This window comes from Nicrophorus vespilloides, unplaced genomic scaffold (genome assembly GCF_001412225.1).
Source record: "Nicrophorus vespilloides isolate i.1.1-1 unplaced genomic scaffold, Nicve_v1.0, whole genome shotgun sequence".
NCBI classification, from domain to species: domain Eukaryota; kingdom Metazoa; phylum Arthropoda; class Insecta; order Coleoptera; family Silphidae; genus Nicrophorus; species Nicrophorus vespilloides.
The window spans coordinates 1852-25931 of NW_017097549.1; the positions used below are offsets into that span (position 1 = coordinate 1852).

A 24080-nucleotide genomic window follows, 5' to 3' on the forward strand; every position below is an offset into this window, starting at 1 on the left:
ATATTGGGTTTAGTGTATTAATAGAATTCTATTCTAGTAACGATTTGTTAGAGTAACAAATTTTAACATTAATTATTTAGTAGTAAAAACCCCAAGTTGAAGGTCTTCGTCACGCTAATGTATTTATTCACTATAGTTAATCTATAAAACTTAACAGATTTGATCGTTAAAAATGACTGAAACATTGATCCGTTTCTGTTATAATTTCCTCGTTTATATCTTTTATTTTTAGTACTGTTTTTGTGTATATGGATTTTACGTATAAACTGTCGCATTAATCCACGTATATTCACGCTGCAATTACCATTAATGGTCTCTCCCTTTTCTCCCTTCGTACAAATGTATGGAAAAATATCATTAGCGTTGTTCTCTTGTGCTTTTTATTGTATTCGCTCGCAGCAAGAAACAACCGGAAACATCGATACGCGCATATCATCGTATCCAATATGATTGAAATCGTGATTTATGGGCTTCCGCTCGTCACGAAGATGGAATTCCATCCATCCTTCCAACCATCCCCGGGTCACTCTCTCTCTCTCTCTGGTTCTCGAGCAAAGCGAAGAACCCAAATGCTTCTTCCTTCTTTTGCTTCTCATTATACGATCTATCGAAGAGAAGAACGTCGAATGCAGACATCGCGAACTCATTAATTCCTCGCCCATTAGCGTCCTCGTTATATAAACGTTATATATTCGATCCGTCGAGCGTTCCACAGTGTTACGTAACTCGCATCGAAGTAGACTATTTTCGTGTGTCGCGCAGAGACTTCCGTTAAACTCTATTTGCAGCAGCGGCTGCAGGATAAATCGTACATAAATACTGCATTACCTTCGAAAACGCGCGACATCACGCTCTATGGTTACTAAGATATGTTACCTCATCTTCAAATGAAACAGCCATGTAATATAGTCGTAGCTTAATCGTGGATACTTTGAATATTTTCTTATTACCTATTTAACAATGCTCGAAATTTCTAAACAGACCATTTAATTATCTACTTCAAAGGTAATGAGATATGTGACCTCATTAAGTTGCAAATGAAATAGCATATTATGTTAGGTGCAATATTCGATTTATTTTTAAAGTAAATGATTAACTTATGTAGAGCAAAACTGTATAAGTTAATAAACAATTGCGTATTTCATAATGTATAATTGAAATAACGTTTAAGAGAGTGAGTGGTGAGGATGTTTTCTTCGCACACTATTTAGATTGGTGGGCGTTTCGGTTGCGGAAAAGCAATCATTGTATGGTCTTTGGCAGACCATTAAGTTTTCATGCCTATCTCTGAGCGCACTAAAAGAGAAGAATGGCCGTTTTACGATCTTTCGCCGTGAATTTTGTTTATATAATTAATAGGTGACTCGCTAGATTTCAAGCCGTTCGTGTTAAGTGTTATGTGCCGACACGTAGATGGGATATGCGATTCTTCGTAGTACGATAATTAATCGAAAACAGTTCGTTTCTTGAAGCTATCGAACTATGGACGGCCACAAACCAACCGATGGTTACGTCACGCGAAAGACTCGTTACTTACGATTTTGTAGAATTAAACAATTGCATTAGGGATTGCTTTGTATTAACTCTTCTTTTTTCATTGCTGCTGTTGTTATTTCATTGTTTCGTTTGTTTTGGTCGCACGACAGAAACGCGTTTGCGCCGTTCCCCGAGAGTATCCGGAAAGTGTTAAAAAGAAGTTAGGAATGAACGTCTCTGGCTCGGAACACAGATGGATGGAAATGAGCGTCGGAGCCAAAAATGATTTCGTCGCCGCACGGTTCCGTGCACACGCAAAATTACATACACATTCATTATTACATTGTTAAGGAGCGAAGCGAACGGGGAATTGTTGAATGTAAAGAGCGCGCAAGATATTTCGTCTCGTCGTTTCTAAATCTGTACCGCCGCGGAAACGAAGACGTTGCAGATGATGATGGATTCCATTCCAAACAGACGCGAAATGCGTGCGATCTCATGGAACACATCCAGAGCTTCTCTCTCTTTATAACTCCACGCTAAATTCGTCATTCAGAAGCACCCACTGTGTATCTGAATTCCGTTCCTCACAATTCAGTTCTGCAGATGATTTCGTCTGAAATTTGAACAAATACTCGTCGTGCACCACTCAAATTTTGTATTAATCAAACTAATCTTAATCTGCAGCTAAATAATAAATATTTATGAATTTTTCATTTTCCAAGTGTCACTCGACTACGTAATTTGCGGTGTATTCCTCGGCGGCTAATTCACTTTATCGTTTTATTGTCGAAATTATTTTCTCGGTGCGTCCCGACGGCTCGCCTTTTTATCCATTAAATTAAATTGCTCTGGGAATTAACAACTTTATTATTACCAGCGACGCGCAGACAAAACAAAAATAAACGACAACAGCAAAAAAAATGTGAGAAAAGTGTAAGTTGCCTCGACGTTACATTATGAATATGCAAACGCAAGTTGATACAATACTGCAACGATGCATTAGCATTGAGCTTGTTTGCCGTTGATTATTAGAATAGCACGCGGTACTTGACAAGTATTTGCCTTTTGTTGACACACTTATAATATTCGCGCATGTTCGAAAATGATTGATAATTGAGCGCGAGTCCATCGCGACTGATCCCAACTGCAAACTTGCCTTTAATTAAAGCGTGGCAGGTCTTTAAAAAGTCGATTAATTATATAAATTTTGAAGCGCGGCGCCGAGAGTATAAATTGGATTTTAAAAGACCGCCGAAGGTCGGACACGTCGTTCATTGATTTTGTTTTGTTTTTTTCTTGCTTTTGTCTTTACGGTTTATTAAAGATCAAGTCAAGTCGTCGTCGTGATCAACATTTATTTAGGTGCATGCCCGTAGGACTGCACGTCGACCTTCGGCTTTTACTCTCAAAAATCGCGGTTTTTAAAACTCTTTGCAGTCTCGTCGATTGTTTTAAGTGAAGCTTGATATAATCTGGTTGGATGGGTCAACGTTGGCCTTCGTTGACTCTTGTAGAGCGCTCGGATTTGATGAATGATGGTTGTGCGTAATATACGAATCCTCCGGTGTTGGTTGAAAGAACAAGAGGTTTCTTTGTTGTTGTTGTTGTTAGGTGGCGTGGCTTGGTGTTGTATGTGATATGTGTGTGTCTGGGTTGTTTTCTCTTTGCGTCCGACGGGGCTTCGTCCGTTTGTTCGTCAAGGTGAACGTGTTGTAGCAACAACGGCGGCGGCGGCGACGGCGGGCGGTTCCCGCTCTCATTGTTCTTATTTTCGTTTGTTATTATTATTATTTTACCTTGCACGGGTTGATTGACTCTCCTCTAAACCATGGACACTCCCAGCAAGCCTCGAGAATTCGTTTTCAATTTTTAGCCCATTTTTCGTCTGCGCCACCACCACCACACGTTTTCCAATTTCGCTGCATGTTTGCACGATGATGGAAACCGTCTGATCCTCCCATTCTCGCTCACTCTCTCATGTATTTTTCTCTTTTGCACGTGTGTATATGTATATATGTGTTGTAGTAGTATGTGTATATACGTGTGCGGTTTTTGCAGGATCGATTGTTGAGGTTGAGACTGCCAGGGGATTATCAGACTGTACAGGATGGCCGTCACAGTTTATCCCAACATGGAGATCAAATGGTGAGTAGAGCGAAATTGCTGCATCCGAAAACCACCGCTCTCTCTCTCTCTCCTCATTCCTCCATCCCTTAACCATTGACCAAACCATTTCCGTAACATGTGTACAAAAAAAAAGAAGAGAAAAAAACGAAAAGATTATTATTTCTTTTTAACAGAAATCGTTCGTCCACTTAACGAATTAATCTTGATTAACCAATAAGCAGCAGCGCACTTGAGATTAGAACTACCTCTCTTTGTTTGTTGATTATTACGTTGTTGATTTTGTTTTTGTTTCGTTAATTATTTTCCTCTAGTAACAAAGGGTCCCGTCCTGCGATTGGAATCACCTAAACTATTATAATTTCTTCAAAAAAATTGAACGATTCCAATCGCCGGACGCGACTCTGTAATTTGTATTGTTTCATACTAAACTTACTGTATGTGGAGTAACTTACGTTTATAAATATTTTAATATATAATTACATATATACAATATATGCAGGGCGTTTAGGGAAGACCTAGAATAATTTGTCGAGACCCCTGTATAGTAAGTAGTCCTAATAATAACAAATTATATAATTATAGTGCAAAAAAAAAATTATATATATATATTCTGTATGTATCTTATTCTTAGCGTTTGACATCGAATAACCAGTGTCTATATATTTATACTTAAACTCTTTTACTATTATTATTATCCACTCGTACTTGGGTTTTAGAGTCGAGGAGCTCATTATTTATTTTCTAGCCCTCTTCCCCCCTTTTTTTTTATTTTACATATATTCTGTATATTCTTGTTTTAGGGTTTTTTGTGTTTGCCCCTTTTATTATTTACCTTCTTTATGTGTACGTAAAACTTAGTCTCTATATCTATTTTGCACCAGCCGAAATCAATGATTGTAACAGAACTAATGACCACACAGACACGTTCACATAAACCCTTTAAGAGATTAAGTAAATGTAGCAGAGTTTGTAGGCAGGGTGTAATGTTAATTAACAATTGTATAATGAGCGACGATTCCCTCTTTGTTTCTTTATCGATGTTTTTTTTTAATTTGTTGCTGCATACTTGTTAATAAATGATACATTTAGAAATAGTTTACTATTACTGTGCGATTAGTTATATTAACAGATGATGATTATGAAGAGGAATCGAAGCGAATCTCTAGAAATACCCTTTGTATATTTATAGATTTATAGAATGTGTAATTATTATTATTAACTTTCGTTGTATCACAGTGTTTCTCAACTGCAAAATTAATAATTGAAGCGGTTTTGCAGTTGGGCAATATTTCATCATTAATTTATTCATTTTACGTTTCATATTTCATGACAAACGCGTTGATATTTCACATCGAATTACAACAGACACACACACACACTTTATTTTTTTGTTATGTTATCGTTTTAATTTTTGGGAATTTAGCGAATCGATCCGCTTGTGAACAAATTGAAACTGCGTATCGATTCTTCATCCCCTCCGCGTTTCCTTTTCATCAACCCGAAAAAATGTTGTCATATGCATTTGTTATTTCCACGCGCGACATTCACCCGGGCTAATAATTGGAAATAATGCGATTCCGGCAAAAGTGATCGAGTTTCGTCGTTCTAATTGGCTTAGCGCCGACATTTCGCGTTTTCCCGCCGAATGGTTCATGAATACAAAATATGGATTTGAACCCGACAATAAATCGTTGGAATTTGAACAAACAACGGTGATTGGGAAAGAATGCAGCAAAAAATAGTTTTGTCAAAATATGTTTAATTATACGTTAGTCTACAATTTGAAACCCAATCAATAGATTGAATGTTGTAAATTGCTAAGAATATAAATCATTCAGGGTTTTAGAAGCTTCCTTAGTCTCATTTCCTTAATTTGTCTTGAAAAACTCAACTCATTTGCATTCTCAATAGATAAAGTAATTGGTTTAATGTTCTCTTCATTATATGAATTTAATAACAACAAATGTACATGAATGAGTGTACAACAAACTCATTCAAGCGCCCTTGCGTCTGCGCCCACAGTTTCCAATAAAAATGCGCCCATGGTCGTAGCGCGCCTTGTCTTGTTCTTGCAACTTTGACATTATTTACCAAGAGATGCAAGAACTGGAGAAATTATCGGAATTTTGATAACAACGGAAAAGTTTAATATACAATTTTTATTTTTATTCTTTCGTCGTTTCATTTTCTCACCATCTCTATTTTAAGATGATCTATTTTCGTTGGATACATTTCGAACACGTTTGATATTCAAATTGAAAAAAAAATCAAGTTTTGTTTAATAAAAACGAAATTGTATTCATTAATTAATGCAAATAATTAAATGTCCGACCTAATTATTTTCGATGTTTGCATTATATTATATTCGAATATTAAATGTACCTCAAAAATATTTGCGTTAATTGGAATGCAAATTAAACAGTCGGATAGGTTTGTGGCGCTTCGAAAGCGTTTTTTTGTTTTCCGCTCGTCCGCAATTGATTGGGTGTTTTGAAGTTTTTGGCGCCGTTAAACTGTCAAAATACCGTCGAAAGAGTGTGGAGCAGCACAATTGTGCACTCAATTCTTTTGCGCGTTTATTTATACGATGTATCGGGATATTTTTGTGTCCGGTTTTATTTTCGCTCGGCCAAGAGTTATTTTCGAGCGGAACATCTCTCAGCTCAAATACGAGATGATACACACACACACACATTTATTTCCTTGAGGTTTAGTTATATATAATATATATATACGATTTCATAAATATCCTCATCTCTCGTGTTGTATTCCAAACTGAAATTGAAACGTAGAGAAAGAATGGCGGGAACTTAAAAATAATATAATTATTAATTATTATTCGTTCGCTCCCTGATTTTCTGATGGCTCGCAATAATAAATCAGGCCACGATTGACGTGAGTTATTTTTATAAATATATTAATTTTGCTTCTTTTTTTTTCCACTCTCTTTCGAAATCTGTATCCTCGACGTCCAAAATATTGGATACAGTTTTTAGCCTCGTCCATCATCCGTCGCCGTAAATATTTTCAATACCGAATCGCGATGTTTGGAAATTCTCTCGTGCGTAAATTACAGCAATTGAAAGCACAATAGTTTTCATCATTTTTAATAAATATTATATTCTAACTATAGTTTGATCTGTTTCGTCGATTGTTATTAATTTTGTTGAATATGAACGTGTCCTTAGTAACGCGTCCATAACAACAAGGATATCGTCCTTAACAACTGTCGAATTTTGACAATTGCCATAATTAGCTGATTTGAATTCAATCAAAAATACATTTATTAACAAAATGGGGAAAGCTCATTTATTATGATTGTGCAGATAAAATTAATGAAATCGTATTTAAATTGTGTGTTTATAATTAATCTTGTATTCAATTTTGCTTTATATAACACTGCACGTGATATACTACATCATCGAATTTGAACTTTATAATTAACTTTAATTGCCATTAAAATTGATTTCCATCTCTGATTAAAGTTACGTATCAATTTTATTGCAATACACAAATTTATAACAAAATACTTTAATTTATCTTAAGATTATTGCATATGAATGTACTGAATTTAAAGCAATAATTGGAGCTCAGATAATCTTAATATTATTGTTTTGAGTTTTGAAGTAAATCTGTTCTTTTATTTACTTTTATTCTGTGCGCCTTTTTTCCTTTCTCATATTTTTTTTCTTACGCTCGTTCGCTTTTTGCATATCCTCCTCCACGGATTTTAAATCCTTCGTCCTTCAGACACGTGCAATTTTGCGCCCGGCTAAACCCGACCGACGTCTCACCCGTCGAGTCCTTCGGAGGTTTTCTTAAACAAATTCAATTACGTTCGCCCGGGACTTTCAAAATAATCTCCCTTAATGAGTCCTCATCCCTCATCCAACTCTTTCCGATTGAATTAGCCTCACTTCCCTAAGGCGAATTTCCGCCGTTGTGCTGCGACATTCATCTCCACAAATTATCCACTTTCAAAGGATTCACTTGAATTGTATATGTGCTTTCTTTTTGTATGAATTCAATTTGGGCATGAATTAATGAAATTGTTAATCAAATATAACAAAAATTAATATGTACAGTTTAAATGAGTAATCATTTGATTAATATTCGCGTAGTTGGCAAATTTTGTATTTGTTTTGCTTTAGATTTCCGCTGTTTTTATTTATATATTTATATATTATTCATCACGTCGAGGAGGGAAGAACTTGCGGAATTGGCGTTTCGTCATCGTCTTTCGCTAATGACGATTCGTTGCTTTATTGCCTGTAACGCAATGGTAGCTTCGAAGATGAGCCTGTTGCAGAATTTCTTTGGGTCTTGGGCAAGTCACGAAGCGCGGTTTCACTACGTTTTTTTTCATATATACAATTTCAATATTTACTACTTTCGCTTTTGCGCGGCTACTGATAACTGCAAAATTTTAACAAAACATTTATAATCAATCATATTTAATGACTGGAGAGATTGAAGAGTTATTAAAATAACTATAATTTCAGTTGATTAGCTGAAATGTTCGAGTTTAAAACTGCAGTAATATATAGTTAGCGTTGGCTTTAGGGGACAATGGTTTAGGATATAATGTAGTTTTGATGCGAGATTTATTCGTGTTTGCGTTTGCTTTCTTTGCCGTTGATGATGATGATGATTATTATGATGATGATGGCGTTCTCGGTTTCCATTGTTACCGAGCAAACATCATAGACTTGGCGGAGTTTAGTATTTAGTACCTGTGACGTTTACGTAATTAAATATTCACGAAAAAAATGAAGAGAAGAAGGAACAAATACGTCTGCATGATTTTCCGCTCGGGTTGCGCTCTTAATGCTGCTGCTCTCCACTCGAAACTACTACTCATTTCTTCTCCCGTTTATTATTTTACTCTCTTCTTTACTGCCTACTTTTTTTTTGCTCTACCTTGCGTCTGTGTAAATGCTTTTTCTTTTCGCCGTTGTGTGCATGTGTCTTCTTGTTTTCACCATTCTTTCATTCTGAACTTCACTCGACGCGTTGTTGCATATTCCAAGTAATTAAAACTACACTGCTGCGTTTAAGTATCGCCTTCCCCTCATTACTTGCCTCCTTCATCGTGCATTTGCATTACATTTTCATCCGTTCCGTTTGAGCAGCAGAAATAACCAGATTCTCTTAAAGATAATAATAACTTAATATCACCGTACGCCGTTTGCTTAAGTTCACAGCAAACTTAATTGCAAGTAAAAACTTTATTGGCTACTATCATTTCCAGATTCGTTTTACAACTGAAAATTGCTTTAAAATTTATAACAATCTAAGTATTATTATTAAGAAATTAAGCAATAATACAGTATTTCTCGATGCTGTACTACAGGAAGGATTCGAATTATTGCAGCTTGTTTGTTCGTGTTCTGCGCGAGACGCCCGTGGCGCGAAAGAAAGAGTACTTTTGCTGTCTCGTTTTAGCGCGGCCGAGGCTCTAGGAAGGAATACAAAATTGCACAATTGAATTCCAATAAATTAAATCGCACATTACATTATATTCTTTGCAGCGTTTCCTTTGTTGCAAATTGCACTCGGTTTTTGCGCAACGAGTATCATTTATATCTTGTCATATTGGAAATCTCAAGCTGTGCACACTATACGTTGAACCAGTTAATTTACTTGCTTTTAAAAATCGATAATTTATTGATTTCTTCCCGCTTACAAAATTTACATGAGAAATTATTTTAGCTGATTTTTTTTTTGATATTTGTTTAGTTTCGAATTACAATTTAAGTGGAACGAATGAGGTGATGAAAATGTGACTCATTAAATGTAACATGCTCGATATTTAATTTTTCAATGCATATATTAGAAGATGCAAAACTGAAACTAGTCCACTTGACTCTTGGCCAATTTTAATCCAATCCGGGAATTCCTAATCATCTTGTGGAGTGGTCCAACTTGAATTCTAATCTCGGATGAGCGCATTTAGAAATAATAAATTATTTTTATTTAAAAAGAAAAAGAGAAGCAGTTAGTGAAGTATATAATCTAATATGTTCGAGTTCGAAAGCAAGGAAAGAACGAACAAGCATTTCGTGAATAATTTGAAAAGTTTTCCGTTCAATTCAGATGCAAACGTTAACTATAAATACGGTTTCAAATTTAATAATGCACAACTTGAGGAGATAAAGTAAATGAAATGCAAGAAGGAGCAGGAGGCTAAAGTGGAATGGAAGGGTGGGCAGAGCGTGCACGGGGTGGGAATCAATAGTAATATTTTAAACAGGAGTTTCTGGTAAATTCCTCGCCGGGAAGAAACATCTTGGATGCATTAAAGAAATGAAACGGTGAGAGCAGCAGCAGCAGCAGCGAAGAAAGAGCCTCTCCTCTTCCTTTTGTGCGCGCCCGAACGAAAGAGTTGAAATAAATATGAAAATGGAACGGATTACGCAATAAATGGCTGCAGCGGAGCCATCCATTCAGGCGTTTTACATTGAAAACGAAGCTCTAAAGTCCTCCCTTTGTTTTCCATTCTATTAAATAAATTTCAACAATAAAATGTATTTTGTACCTTGCCATTTTTACATCAAGTAATAATCGTACATAATACGTATTTTTTTTTATTATCTAACCAATTAGTTTATTTTACAGAATGGTAAACGATTGCAACCAAAAAAAAAAGTAGTGTTTCTATTGCTTCATATATTATTAGAATTTCAACTAAAACCTTTTTGGGTAATTTGTTGTTGTTTCACAATTTTTGTATTTCCTATTGATTCGTTTGAGTATTCACGAAATAGCCTGTAAAGTTTCGTTAACTTAATTTGAAGAAATTGTTACCGTCTCCTCTTCCGAGTTTGTTGTTTGGTGGGGGGAAGGGGTTGTGCAAGTAACTCATTTTCAAAGTGAACGAGTGTAAACGTCCTTTCGATCCTTTTGTCCTTTTGATCGGTTGTTAGGGTTACCCGAAAACAAACAGCAGTCGTTTGTTTCAGCGGTATCTTGTCTTCGATCGACGAATCGTTGGATTATTACGTAACAGTAATCGCTCTCCGTAAACGGCAAATGTATTCATAAAATTTTTAATTTGCCCCAGTTTCTCCCATTTGAAACTAACAAAATTCTTTCTTCGTTCATGCAAAAGAAGAGATTCGGTTGCGGAGATTAAAATAAAGCGGAGTTGCGAAACGCATTTTCTTTTGAGAGAGTAAGAGAGAGAGACCGTTTGCAAAGTGGAAAATGCACAAATTTAATTGCGTACATGTACGCAAATGAGTTTAACAGGGAGAAGAAGAGTGCACAAACACATACACAGACGTGTACTAATTATGGTGGTGGGTTTCTGGAATCAGAGAGGTTTTCAGAAGCGCACGAAGGTTCTTTCTTCCTTTGCCGAGAGAGATTCGCGTGGGATTTTTCAATGACGGGCGAAATTAATGTATGTTAATTAAGCGGCCGCCCCAGATATTATTTAAGTCGGGTTCGACGGAAATACACGTTGTTGGTTTTAATGTGTGTGTGTGTGCATTTGCATGCTGCATTTGCTGCCTCCGATTCCGCGATTTATCTGTTTCGCTAATAATAATGATAATCGGTTGCATAATTACGTTACGGCGTTCTGCTGCATGGTTGGAGGAGAGTGCAAATATGGATTGGCGCACGGCGTGGGCACAATTAGATCTATTTATTCTACACTACTTCATTACATTTTCGCTTTTTTATTCTCTTTCTCTCATGTGTGGTTTCTTTTAATCTCGCGTTCAATTTCTTTCGTGGGCTTTGATTTACACACGCCCGGGCTCTCTGGCATATCTGCAATAATCTGTGCAGACGCCGTAGTAAATTTTCTGAATCGAAGCTCTGTACTTTTCCAAAGCTATATTTATACGGTCGTGCACGTGAATTTCACATCTTATTTTTGTTTGTTTTCTTCAAATATTAAAGGACGTCTTATTAACGTTTAAATACTGTTATTACATAGAACTCTATGAAGTTATTAGTTGTTGTAAATCAATTATTTCATCAATAGATTGATGATTAGTTTTTCGGGTTAAATGCGTGGATGTTGTTGTCTTTCGCCTCCTTTTTAGCTATAATCAGATTAGTAAATACAAACGTAAGAGTTTTTGAAAGTAGATCATTTATTTTTTTTCTTTGTTTTAATTTGTTGTCCGCCCTGGGGAAAAAAAAATATAGAACGGTGCGTGTGTGACTCAACGACAATTCAAATTATCCAGCCTTTTGTATCCGGATATTATTTATATATATTATTGGCACTCTGCGCTTACATGGAAACTGAATTAATTTGCGAACAGCGTTTGTTACAATCATACGCTTGTAAATCTGTATTGACTCGATTTCACAATGATAAAAATGCTAATGAAAAAGTGTGGTAATTGAACAAAGTCTGCACTTTGTTTCGAGAAATTCAATTGATTTGTTTTTCCCTAAGTTTATAAACTTTGATTTATGAATTGAAAATTAGGTTTTAGGAAAAATACTAACTAATTAACAAAATAGTAATTAATACTTAATAAGTAATTTATAATATTGTATGGTGAATAGGATTAATTAAGTTTGTTTTGGTGTGGAAATTAAATTATTAATTTATTATGAATTAACGGTGGATCAAGATGTTAATGCTTCTGTCCAGAAGTTGTGTGTGTTTCCAATTTCTTCATTTCCTTACACCTGTCGTTGAGAAATAGGGGCAATGTATTATGAATAATTGATGGACGTTCCATCATTTGCGTGATGCGCGTCCTCCATTTTTTCTTCTTCATCGGTGAGAGGGTGCGTTCCTTCGAATAATTGCGTCTTGAATAATGTAGCCTCCCCCGAATCCAAACACATATCGATCGGTTATAGATCCGTGTTTGTCGTGGCTAGTTTCTGTGTTCCAGATTCGGAACGGTTTGTTCCTTTTTTTTTTGTATTATTTCCTCTCTTGTTTTCCGTATCCCGAGCGGAGAAAGAGCTGTGCATTATTTTTCCCCGAAGAGTTATTATTTTAATGGGTGGCGGTGGGACAATGGGGTTTCGCTGTGTAAACCCCACCGCGAAAACCGCAACCGCGATCATCATCCATCCTCTCGCGAAGAGCAGCAGTTGGGGGGGGATGTATGAATGCATATTGGCAGCCGCCCCCGATATTATTATTATTATTGCTTCGCAATCCGGTGGCATTGTGTGTACGTATGCGCTGCATCTCTTTCTCTATTACTGTGTATGTATGTGTCATAGTGCATTGTTCATTGTTTACTTCCACTCTTCTCCATTTTTTTTATTGTCCTCCCATTATGTGCCCTCATCGCGTTCCATCTTTTACCCCAGTTTGTATATATATATATATCTCTCTCTGCTCTTGTTGTTTTTTTTTATTATTTATTTGTATATTCGTTGTGTTCCTCCTGCAAATGCGCCGTTAGTGCATGCAAAAATATTCCGTAATTAATGAAAAAGAGAGAGGGATGGAGGAGTAGGGACATGAAAAGCGTCCGGGCTCTCTCGGAAATAACCGCTTCCTATTTTGCATAAATTTCAGCGAGCACAATGAGCGCGCCACCGTCAAATATGACTTTGCGGAAAAACCACCACCACAATGTATGGCAATGCATACACGTATAAATGTATACACGTCGCGCATCCTTTGCATCATCATCACCACCGCCCGCCCTGCCCTATCTTTATCTCCACCAAAAAGAAGAAGCGGCAGCGACAACAACAACAAAAGTTTCGCCCCGAAGTGCAGGAACTTTATATTTTCGCGAAAAGTCAAACGAATAAAAAAAAAACATGAGAGTTATAAAAGTAAGAAGGTGACTTGAAAGTATTGACATTTCTCTGTATTTGGATGATCTCCTTCGCGGAACGAGTTTTTGAAATTAGCCGACAGAATGAAAAAAAAAAATGTTTGCAAAAAAAATAGCTCTTGCACTTGAAAAGTCAAAATTTAACGATTAATTAGCGCGCATAATTTAGCATTCTAAAAGTCAGATATTTAATTATTTATTTAGTTTTTTTTTATATTTATTACACCTGTATATTTATAGCGATATCCATAAGAAATCTACTATTTGGCAAATGACATTTTACCTGAGTTTTACCAGATTGATATAATAATTAACAAAATGTTTAATTATAAAAATTGAAATTTAATGAATTCTATGAATCCTTTAATTAATTGTGAATGTATGAATGTTTAAAACAAAGGCAGAAATTACAAATTATGTTTTAAAACTTCATAATTTTTTTCACTAAAGTTTTCGTATTTATTTCGTAAAAGAAACGAGAAAGGGTTAATTATTGCTTAATTCTTAATATATTTTTGTAATTATTCCAATAAACGTTTTATAATTAAGATATAGAAACTATTTCTTAATTAAGTAATAAGAAAATGTTTCATCGAAATCAGCAATAAAATAGGAAAGTTATTGAGTTATTGTTTTCCATCAACTAATTTTCAAATGTTCGTAAAAAAATCCAATGATTTCAAGGAAAATTAAAAAGCAGAGTGAAACACATGAATTATTATTATTTTGTTTAGTAAAAAATTGCATTAAAAGTTATTTTCGCACTTGGCTAAACAGGTGCCGCATGTTGCTGCAGGCATACGAATTATTAGCGAAACGGACATGTGTATCTCGTTTTTCCGATATTTGTAGAAGGACGTGCACATCTCTTGCACGTTTATTTGCAACGGTTTCTGTAATACGGTTGCCACTTAAATTAGCTGCTACTTGTCAAAACTCTTAGTTTTCATACGGTTCAAGGAAAATCTATACCGAACGTATTCATAAATAGTTTTCGTTTTCACTAACTTCCTGTTATTTTGAAATCATCATAGTTTTACAATTTGTAAATCTATTATTTATATTTTTATTGTAATCTTCACTTATTCTATTTAAAAAAAATGAGAATGATTGTACTAATGTGTAAGTTACATTGTTGAGAAAATCGATGTGTCTTTGAAAAACAATTGTAATAATTGATTGAATTTCCCCAAAGGGTAAATGATATGTGCAAAGTGTGTTTGGATTAAGTTAAGCGGGTGTAATGTGAGCTTAATGTTTATAAGTGTAGAAGTAATCGTGAGATGGGGGATATCAGCAGTAATTCTGCGAAGCAACATGCGGCTGAAGTAATTGGATCTCGCGACGGAATCATCCCCCTAAGATGCAGACAGAGAGAGAGAGAGAGCTTTCAGCATTCTTTGTTTCACCGCAGAATTTACGTATGTTCTCGTTTCCGGTACAAGAAACGTGAAGATTTATTTGTAATGTTACATAACAAATGTCGCATCTAGAGACTCACGCGATTTCCGATATTTGCCACCGAAAACCCAAATACACGCCTTCGTCGGCGGTTATGTAAACTCCAGGATTTCTTCTATATTATATATTTATATATATATATAGCGTGTTCCATTTCCTGCTAAGATTAAAAGTATATCAAATCCATAAAATACGATCGAGGAAAATACGAGGGTTGGGTTGGTGCGACGCGGCGGGGGTGGTTTTCTGTCTCATTAATATAAATCCGTTTCTGGTTGGTGGCGTTTTCACGGAGGTGTCGCCACCTGCTTGAGGGATGCGGATTCACCAGGGTCGTTCGCCGTGCGTGCGCGCCACCCCCGTTCGAGGTAGTCCAGTCGAGAACCTGTTGGTGTAGGTTGTTGTTATCCCCACGACGTCGCGACGCCGACGCCTAGCGATCGCTTCTGCACAAGATCAACCACCCCTCTCTCTCTCTCTCTCTCTCACACACACCCTCAACAAAGGCCGCGACGTTTTCGGATCCAAGTTACAGCCGTATGAATGTGCTTCTGCCTCTGCGGACGACGATGGTGTATCGATCATGCGAAGAATTCCCTACCGTGCGCACTCATACGCAAACCCATTCCGCTTAGGGAAACCTCGTTTGATTTATTATTTATTTGCTTACCACCCCCTCACGATTTACACCTAACTTCCTCGTGCTCCGCCAAAACCTTTTTTTTTTTATTGATTATCGCAAATTACCGGTACTATGTATCTTGATCCGGCATTGCAATCACTGTAAATTGGTTTCCGCGAAACTTTTGCCTCCTAATTCGATTCCGATGCGAAACTCTCAGATTTTTGCGCAATTTCGCATTCCGATCGCAACTGAATTCGCGCAAACTTGACGAGATATCTCATCAAATACGCACGCACAGTCGGATATCGAGACGCGCCATCGACGAAGACAATAAGCGGAAACGGATTTGCAGACGTAATCCTCTGCACAGATCTATCATTCTTAAATGCCGGCCGATTCCGAGGGTTTTATTTTCTCATTGTTATTGGTTATTTCAATTTGTGCTAATGAGGATTCGTCCGCGAATACTACGTGCATGCATTGTGCGAACGTTTAGTTATTTTAATAGCATTAACAATCTTAATTATACGTTTATTATTGGATCTTGCAAGTTTATGCAAACTAGGTGTTTGCTCGATTTAAACGCAATACTGATTTTGAAGAACATTTGCATCTTGGATCAATGAGACCTTGCTGTTATTACTATAAGCCATATTTTACATAATTCAATCGGCGCGATTCGAACATTCAGTAAATTGGTGATTAATTTGACTTAATCTTAATGCCTAATTGAAGATATTCAAATATGCCTATAATTGTGACTGTAATTTATATATATCTACTGTAGCATTGAAGGTTACTTGTGTTTACGAAGAAAAATGTAAGAGCAAACATAATTATTAACAGTTTTACCTTGAAATTTGACGTCGTTTATTTAATTAAACTATGAAACGTTGTGATTATATAAATATTTCATTGACTGCTGAATAAATGAAATAACGAATATTTGTGAACAGTTAACTGAATAATAGGGCTCGGTGCGTTTCAATCAATAATAACAACGTAAATAATTCATCGACAATTATTTAATCAATGGAAAAAGCATCGGTTAAGTTCGTGCCGCTAATAATTGCCAAGTAAACTAAACAGTTCGATGTTAACGCTCTTCAATTAGGCCGTTTGTTAAATAAATAACTGGCCGTAATTGCTTTATATATATTACAGATAGTTGATCTATCTTTTGCATTGACGATGAATCATTTTTGTGTTGAAAATACACGTAAATCACGGATTCATAAAATGTATATATCTATGGAAATGTATCGTCCAAGCAAATCATACGCAGATCGACATAGGGGGCGAATCTGTATTGATTCATAATTTATTAGGAAAAGCAAGTTTTATCGCTACCATAAACAAGTATCAAAACTTTTGTAAATTACGTTCATAAATTTGTGAATAATATACAACAAATTTAGTTTCAGTGCAATGAATATTAGTTTTTTACCCTTTAAACTCAATTCACTTTAATTCCAATTCAGTCTTTTTATTAATTAATAATGGAGATGTAGCGATTGACATTTAGATTTAAAGATTTCGAATCAATAAAACTAATTCGCTTTTATGTGAGCAACGATATAAAATTTAATATTGATATTGGATTTGGTATAATAACACTCTTCTTTCCAATCGAAAAATCTAATTTGCGTTGCGAAAAACGTGCACGCAGAAGAATCCCCGTTGTAATAATAATTCAAATCATATATATATATATATAATTTATATTTTGATATTACGTTTTGTTGGCGGACACAAAAGAAAATATATATATCCAATGAGATTTCCATGATTCGCGACGGCTTTGCCTCCCACGTTTATTGCCATATTTCATTCGATCTGCTGGTAGAGCTACAATTCATATTCCCAGTAACATAAATATATGGAAAGAGATGGAGGTAGGAAGAAGGAGGATCGAGTGAGAGACCTTTTATTATTGGTGAATTTAATTTCGCAAGTCAAGAAAACGGTCACGCAGATATCCGTTTCCAAAGTGCATAGCGATTCGGGTCGATGGTTTGGGGTGGGTTTTTTGGGGGAATGCTCAGGTATACAGCTGGAAACTGTTAGGAATGGCTCGAAGCGAGAGGAAAGTTTTACGAAAATTAATATTAGGTGCGAAATGTAACATTGTATTTTGGTACAAATTAAAGGCAACGTTGAATAATTAGCTATTGAAATACGCGTTACTTGAAAAGTATATTGCGGTGTATAGTCCTCTTTACATATTTATAGTGTAAGGAAGAGCAGGAAGTTAAATTATAAGTTGGGGTTGCTGTTTATTCAGTTCTTCAATCTTCTTCCTTTCTATTAACTAGTTCATCGTATTCCTTTGAAGCCACGTGGTTTTCGTTCGTTCGACCGCTCTTGGCTAATAATAATAATAATAAATGGTGGTATGGTGGCGGCTCGTACCTGCGTGCAGAGTGGTGGCTCCTTCTCCCCTTTCCCCCCCATGGACGGGTCGTCGGCCAGATGTGATCCGGCGGAAATGGGGGAAAAGGTGCGAGTTTTTCTGTTCTCGGAGCAGCAGCTTGCTTCTTTCTTTCTCCCCGAGGCCCAAATGCGACATTCGGAGAGAGCCCCCCTTCGATTCTAATTTTGGTGCGCCCAAAGAAATAAAAAAAAAACTACCTCCCTTTACGTTGTACAGATGATTTAAGTAGGCATAAAAAATGTGTATATATAAAAAGGTACACAAAAGATCTCACGTGCTGATTTCGTACCATTGATAGACGACCACCACCCTTCTCTATGATCATAGTTAAAGCATTTCCTTTCGTTACGAAACTTATTGTAAATCGTGTTTACGAAGAAAAATAGAATTTCTTCTAAGGCTTCAGGTTTAGTTTAAATCGCATTAACGTAATTTTTTTTATATAACGTCTTTGTTTTCAATTCTGTGAGGATAAGGAAAACATGATTAAATTATCAGCGTTTATTTTTAGCTTTAAACTTTGTCATTTATTTAATAGTGAAATGGACATATAATTTGTTGCTTTTGTCGCAAATCTTATATTTTTGTTTTGTCGCGAAGACTTGAAATTGAAATCGTGAGAGCAATCCATATTTTTCAATGATTATCTATCGACTTCATAAAGTTGTGCGCCCTTTCATATATATATTTTATTTTTTTCGCTTGCTTTTCCTCGATGAATCGTCGTTGTCTTGGGGGGATGATGCATGTCGGCGCCAGAGCGAAGTTTCGCGTGTCGCCGCCCCATAAAATCGGTGCCGGGCGGTGCCGCCACCACCGCCGCCCCCCATAACTTTTTGATCGCCGCCGCCGCCTTCTCCGCCCTGCAGAGATATCGCGCACATACCTTGGATTCCGACAGCTCAAAGAATCCAATTTCGATACTGTTACGTACGATACCTGACGCAAAGAGAGTTAAAAAAAAATGTATACCTATATATATAGGGAAGAACAGCGCTAGAAATCGGTTTAATAATTTAATTTCCTCGAGTATGATCGAAGCGGGCAATTGAATAATGAATGTCGCTCACCCCTCTAGAGGCATGCAAATGATATGCGGCTGCTCTTAGAAAGGATCATCCATCCCCCAAATCCTCATAAACATCTAGAGGCTGGAAACAGTTTAATTAATAAATTAGTTATTAAAAGAAATCAGTAAACTATTTGTATTGATTATATAAATATTTTCCATTTCGTTGATGCTGCAATTTGTAATAGCTGCAACGGATTATTATGAAATTTCATCGTTCCGGTCGTATAATTGAAATTTTCGAAAAAGAAAAAATCACGCCCTAACGGAATTCGGGCATTGTTAAAACAGCGGCACTGGGGGTGGTGAGGGTTTTGGCTAATTTCCACGAACTGGATCGATCGTAGTGAAACTGAAAATGCCGCCTATGCCTTTACGACCACCTCACCGAAAAGGTCGTAATGTTATGTCAACAAATGAAATATCCATAGAAAAAACGCAGATGACTTTCGCATAACGCATCTGCATAGTTTTATTATTATTATTGTTACGTGCATATCATCATCTTCTCGAGTTTTAGCTGCATGCACCGACCGCGCTCTCTTCAGCTGCATGTCTTCTTTTATTGGTCGCGACCCGAGGAGAAAAACCGGTTCTTCTTCGGCGCTCGGAAATAGAGCTTCTTCTTTCTATCCCGAAGGGAAAAACCATCGTCTGCGATCCTCGCGCTCGAACGGCTACGCTGCAGAAAACCTAGAATTTCTGTTTTAGTCTCAATCAATAGATGATTCCCAATAGTAATTCAGAACGCTGGAGCCTACGTCTTTTCGAAGAAGAAAAAAAAAACGCCGATGAATCATTAAAGCCATTTCCACGAGTAAAAAATAATAATGTGTAACGAATGAGATTATATTCAACTCAACCCCTTTCCTAAGGGTGAATAATTCAGTCGCGTTTGCTTGGAAATCTCGTTCGGTTTGAAGGCCCGTTTCTTCGTGCGGTCGGCATTTCGCACCCATAGAGGTAAACGAGCGGGTGAGAGGTAGTAAACCGGTTCATCATTTTCGAAGCATCAATGAACCGAACGAACGAGAGTTTCGCATTTGAAGATCGGCGCAAACCAGTTTCATCATCGCACAAAGGACCCAACCAACAAACAACCTAACAAAAGCAGACGAAATAAAAGAACTAAAAACGCTTTGGCAGATGCAGAGAGGGAAAAATGTAGATCTTTGAGGGGTTTCAAGGCGAGCGTTTGTTTCGATTCTTCTTCGAAACTTATTTTTTTCATTGAATTCCAGGCTTCTTTTAAACTAGTTCAAATCTACATTTAAAATCACGAGATTGTATTACAAGTAAAACTCTTGGGATTCAGTTTGTTCAAATATTGCTATATTTGCGCAGCTTCCTTTAGTGGGATTTCAAGGTAAAACTTGTCTTCCGATCTACAAAATTTTCAAATTTCTACATTTAAAATTACGAAATTGTACAAAGTTGACAACTGTTAGGTATACGTGTTCGGTTTGATTAAAGCAAAGAAAAATAGAAGAAATGTTTGCTATATTTGCGCAACTTCCGTCGTCGAAATTGGATTCAGATTGTTTGCATTCCATTTCGTTTTATAATGCGAGGTTCCTTGTTTACACGCGATACTCACAATAAACACGTCAACGATGCGGTGCGTTATCAACTGTTCACTCTAATCTCACGTTTTTCGGTCATCAGGTGTTGGTTGAGTCAGGTCGTTCGAGTCCGTTTGATGATATGTATGAGAGTCAAGGTACTTCTTCGCCTGGGAAACATTTGGAAATTTCCATTATTTACCTTATGTACACATCTTCCTCTCTCGTATTTTTTTTGTTTTGTTTATTCGTCCTTTTTTTTTGCATCGAGTTTATTTACAACCGCCAGAGATTCTTAATAAAATATTGACTGATTCACGCATTTACAAATAGATTAATTAATAACGATAATTCTCTAGAAATATTCAGTAAAATCGTTAATTTATTCAGTTTTTTTTCTTTTAAATTATTAATTGTTGTTTATGAGTTCAGGTGTTCGCAGCAGAACTGAACTTTGATCAACAAGGAAAATGTCGATAATTTTATTATGCACAATATGTATTTTGTAATTTGGCACGAGTTGAGTTCTCGGATGCAAATCGTATGAAAATGCAAGCTGATTTACATTTTCCGATTGATTTGAATTTTGTTTGAATTAAAGATTGCAGCGATTTTGAAATAAGAAAACAATCAAATTTACATAGTAATTCCAATGTGTTTTTGGAATCTAGACTCGTGAAAATTCCCAGCCATTTAAATCATATTTTATGTCCTCGAACGACAATAATAATAACATCATTTATATGTTGCCATCGGAATATATTTTCATTGATCAAGCAAGCAAAAAGGATTTTGTTTGTTGCAGAAGAAATTCGCGGTATAAATAAAAACCTGTATTTGAGGATCTCGGTTATAACAGAAATGTTTCAAATTTCTTTAATAGTTAAGGATGGAATTCCTGGTGAATTAATTTAATATTTAATTATCTATAGCAGAATATATTTGTTAGTGCATACACTCTGTATATGAAAATCGATCGGAGATTGAACCTCGGTAGAATCTGCTTGAAATCGCTTGAAATTGCAAATAAGTAGCTAAAGGTTGAACTGCAAATTAAAACTATTTTTTTTATGTTGCTACAAAACACGGATAGAGCAGGTGTTTTCAATGCAACAGCCTTTCGAGTGTAACGTGGCCGTATTGTGTTTTTGGTAGGGGGGGTGAGGGAATAGAGGACACCCTGTATATGCAAATCGATTGGCAGGATAGACCAAGTACAATCTGACGAAAATCACAGTATTTATTCGCGAAATTTCATTTAAAATTAATGAATCTAATTCGTTTTTAAAATCTCGACCCAATCAATTCTGTTTATGATATTGAAAACGATCCAATAATCAAGTTTTTTTATTTATACTTGTTTTGGTGAACGTGATTAATTATATAAATAATAAGTAGTAAATTGGTAGTAGTTATAGATAAATGAAATGGTGGTTTTGGTGTTGTAAAGTTATGTTAATACTCTTTGAAAACCCAATATTATTGAGTTTTTTTTTTGCAAATATATGTAAATGGTAAATTGGTGGTAGTAGTGGTAATAATTGGTACTGAGATCGAATCATGTCCACATTTTTTTTAAATGTGATCTGATTGGATTTAAATGCTGAGACACCCGGTGTATGCGAGGAGAATCGACTGGCGGCAAACCAGACAGACAGACAGTCGCACCAGGCAGGCAGACTTACTCAGTCAGACAGGGTTATGTGGCTGTGGAGTGTAGAGTATGTAGTATGGAGAGTGTACGCAGACGACGTACGTAATGTACAGGTGGGAGGTGATAATGACCCTGAGTCGCGGATGCATCGGCCGTTGGCGCGCGCGACGACATCGTCTGCGACTGCACCGCCTCCACCACTGCCGTCGCCGCCGCCTCGTGTGTAGACCGGCGAACGGAAAGCGTCAGAAATTCGCGGGTCATTTGAATCGTATCGGATGGCATCGCTCACTCGGTATATGTTTGAACGTAACGTCTGTCCATCGCATCGCAGACAACATGGAAATATGAGAGAGAGAGAGAGAGAGATTGTCTGCGAGTCAGAGTCAAGTATTTTTTTCGGCTGGTTATGTTTGCTAGCTTCCTTGATGATGATCGCAGTCAGCCCAACAACAAGAGGAGCGAGTCCGGTGCGAAGGAAGGAAGAAAGAAATAAATAAAGTAAAGAATGAGAGAAGGCGAAGGCGGCGAGTAAGTAAGAGGATAGAGAAGAGGTCTGGTCTGGTCTGCAGCAAGAGACAAGAGAGCCAGAAAGAAGAAGCAAGAGCAAGCAAAACAGCATGTGTCGGCGGGTCGGTTTTGCCTTGGCTGCGTCGTTAGTTGTTCGGGGCAGCTGAAGGGGGCTGCGACTCAGTAAAACCCATGCAGCTGCTAGTTTCTAGTCATTCGCTCGCAGAGCATAGTAGCGCGTCACACGCAGAGGGTTGTTGCAGATTGTTGTTTTCGGTTATAAACGAGTTGCATTGCTTCATCTACTGAGAGCACATACCACTACCTACCTTACTTACCTTTAACCAACCAACCAACAACAACGCTTCAGTCGCCGGTCAACGTCGTTCCTACTACACACGTTCGAGTAATTCAGTTAGTGCACAACAAGGAATACTACTACTACCACCACCGCCAGCAACGCTTCAAACAAAATTTTATATAACAACAATGCTGTTTGAAAATCCACCGAAGATGTTCCCTTATACAATTCCGCCACCGGTTTTAGCGGCGTCCGCTCAAACACCAGTTCCGGGGTAAGTTTTTGATAACAACAACAACAAAAAAGCAGCTACTATTACCACCACTTTATTTATCTTTATCTTATTTATTACTACTACTACTACTATTTATCGTTGTTCCACACCACTGGGTCTTGATTTATATCTTTGTATCTTTAATAATAATAATAATAATAAGTATATTATAACTTAACGCAGACACCCGAAGGAACGCGAACGTTGCTTGCATGGCCTTAATAATATTATTATATTATCTATATCTATTACATATATACATCTTTTTTAAACATGTATGTTTTGTTTGTTGTTGATGATTTTCTTTTTTTGGCGCCCAGAACCGTGCGCTTCGTTTTTGAATCTATAATTTAGTGGCGACGAAAACGAAAGAATCGGCGAAGGGCGCTCCTCGGGCAAAACCGAAAGAGAAAACACCATATGCGAATGTTATTTGTGTGCAGACTGTACTCGAGGTATAGAGCAGTAGTTGTATATATATATATAATACACCTTTTTCCCAACATCCATCCGACACAACAACACATAACCAACCACCAACCTTCCGATGGACGTTTTCTTCTTTGTCTCCTCTAACACACGCACGCATTCACACATATATACACACACACACAACACTCACAAGGTACCCTTTGTCGCATTATACCTGTGTGAGTGAGTGTGCCGGTAAAGGCATATTATTCGGTCTCCTCCCTCCCTCGAGAGATGTATTTTACCTGAGAGCGTATTCAACGACCGGTGAAGAGAAAAATTCAAAAACCTGCTCTCCTCATCGTCGTCTTCTTCTTCTTCTCACCGTATCCTC

General features: G+C 36.8%; 1 protein-coding gene across 2 annotated transcripts in view; it reads left to right on the forward strand.

The window, feature by feature from the left end:
• The first annotated feature begins 3534 nt into the window (after positions 1 to 3534).
• The window catches only part of LOC108560386 (RNA-binding protein Musashi homolog 2), a 31190-nt gene continuing 10644 nt past the window's right edge, over positions 3535 to 24080 (forward strand). Inside the window, exon 1 of one of the 2 annotated variants that reach the window (XM_017917913.1) lies at positions 3535 to 3624. In XM_017917913.1, the coding sequence (XP_017773402.1) occupies positions 3587 to 3624 (38 nt within the window). In that variant the 5' untranslated portion in view covers positions 3535 to 3586. Of the gene's footprint in view, positions 3625 to 22841; positions 23276 to 24080 lie in introns of those variants that run through there. The other variant, XM_017917912.1, reaches the window with a different exon arrangement.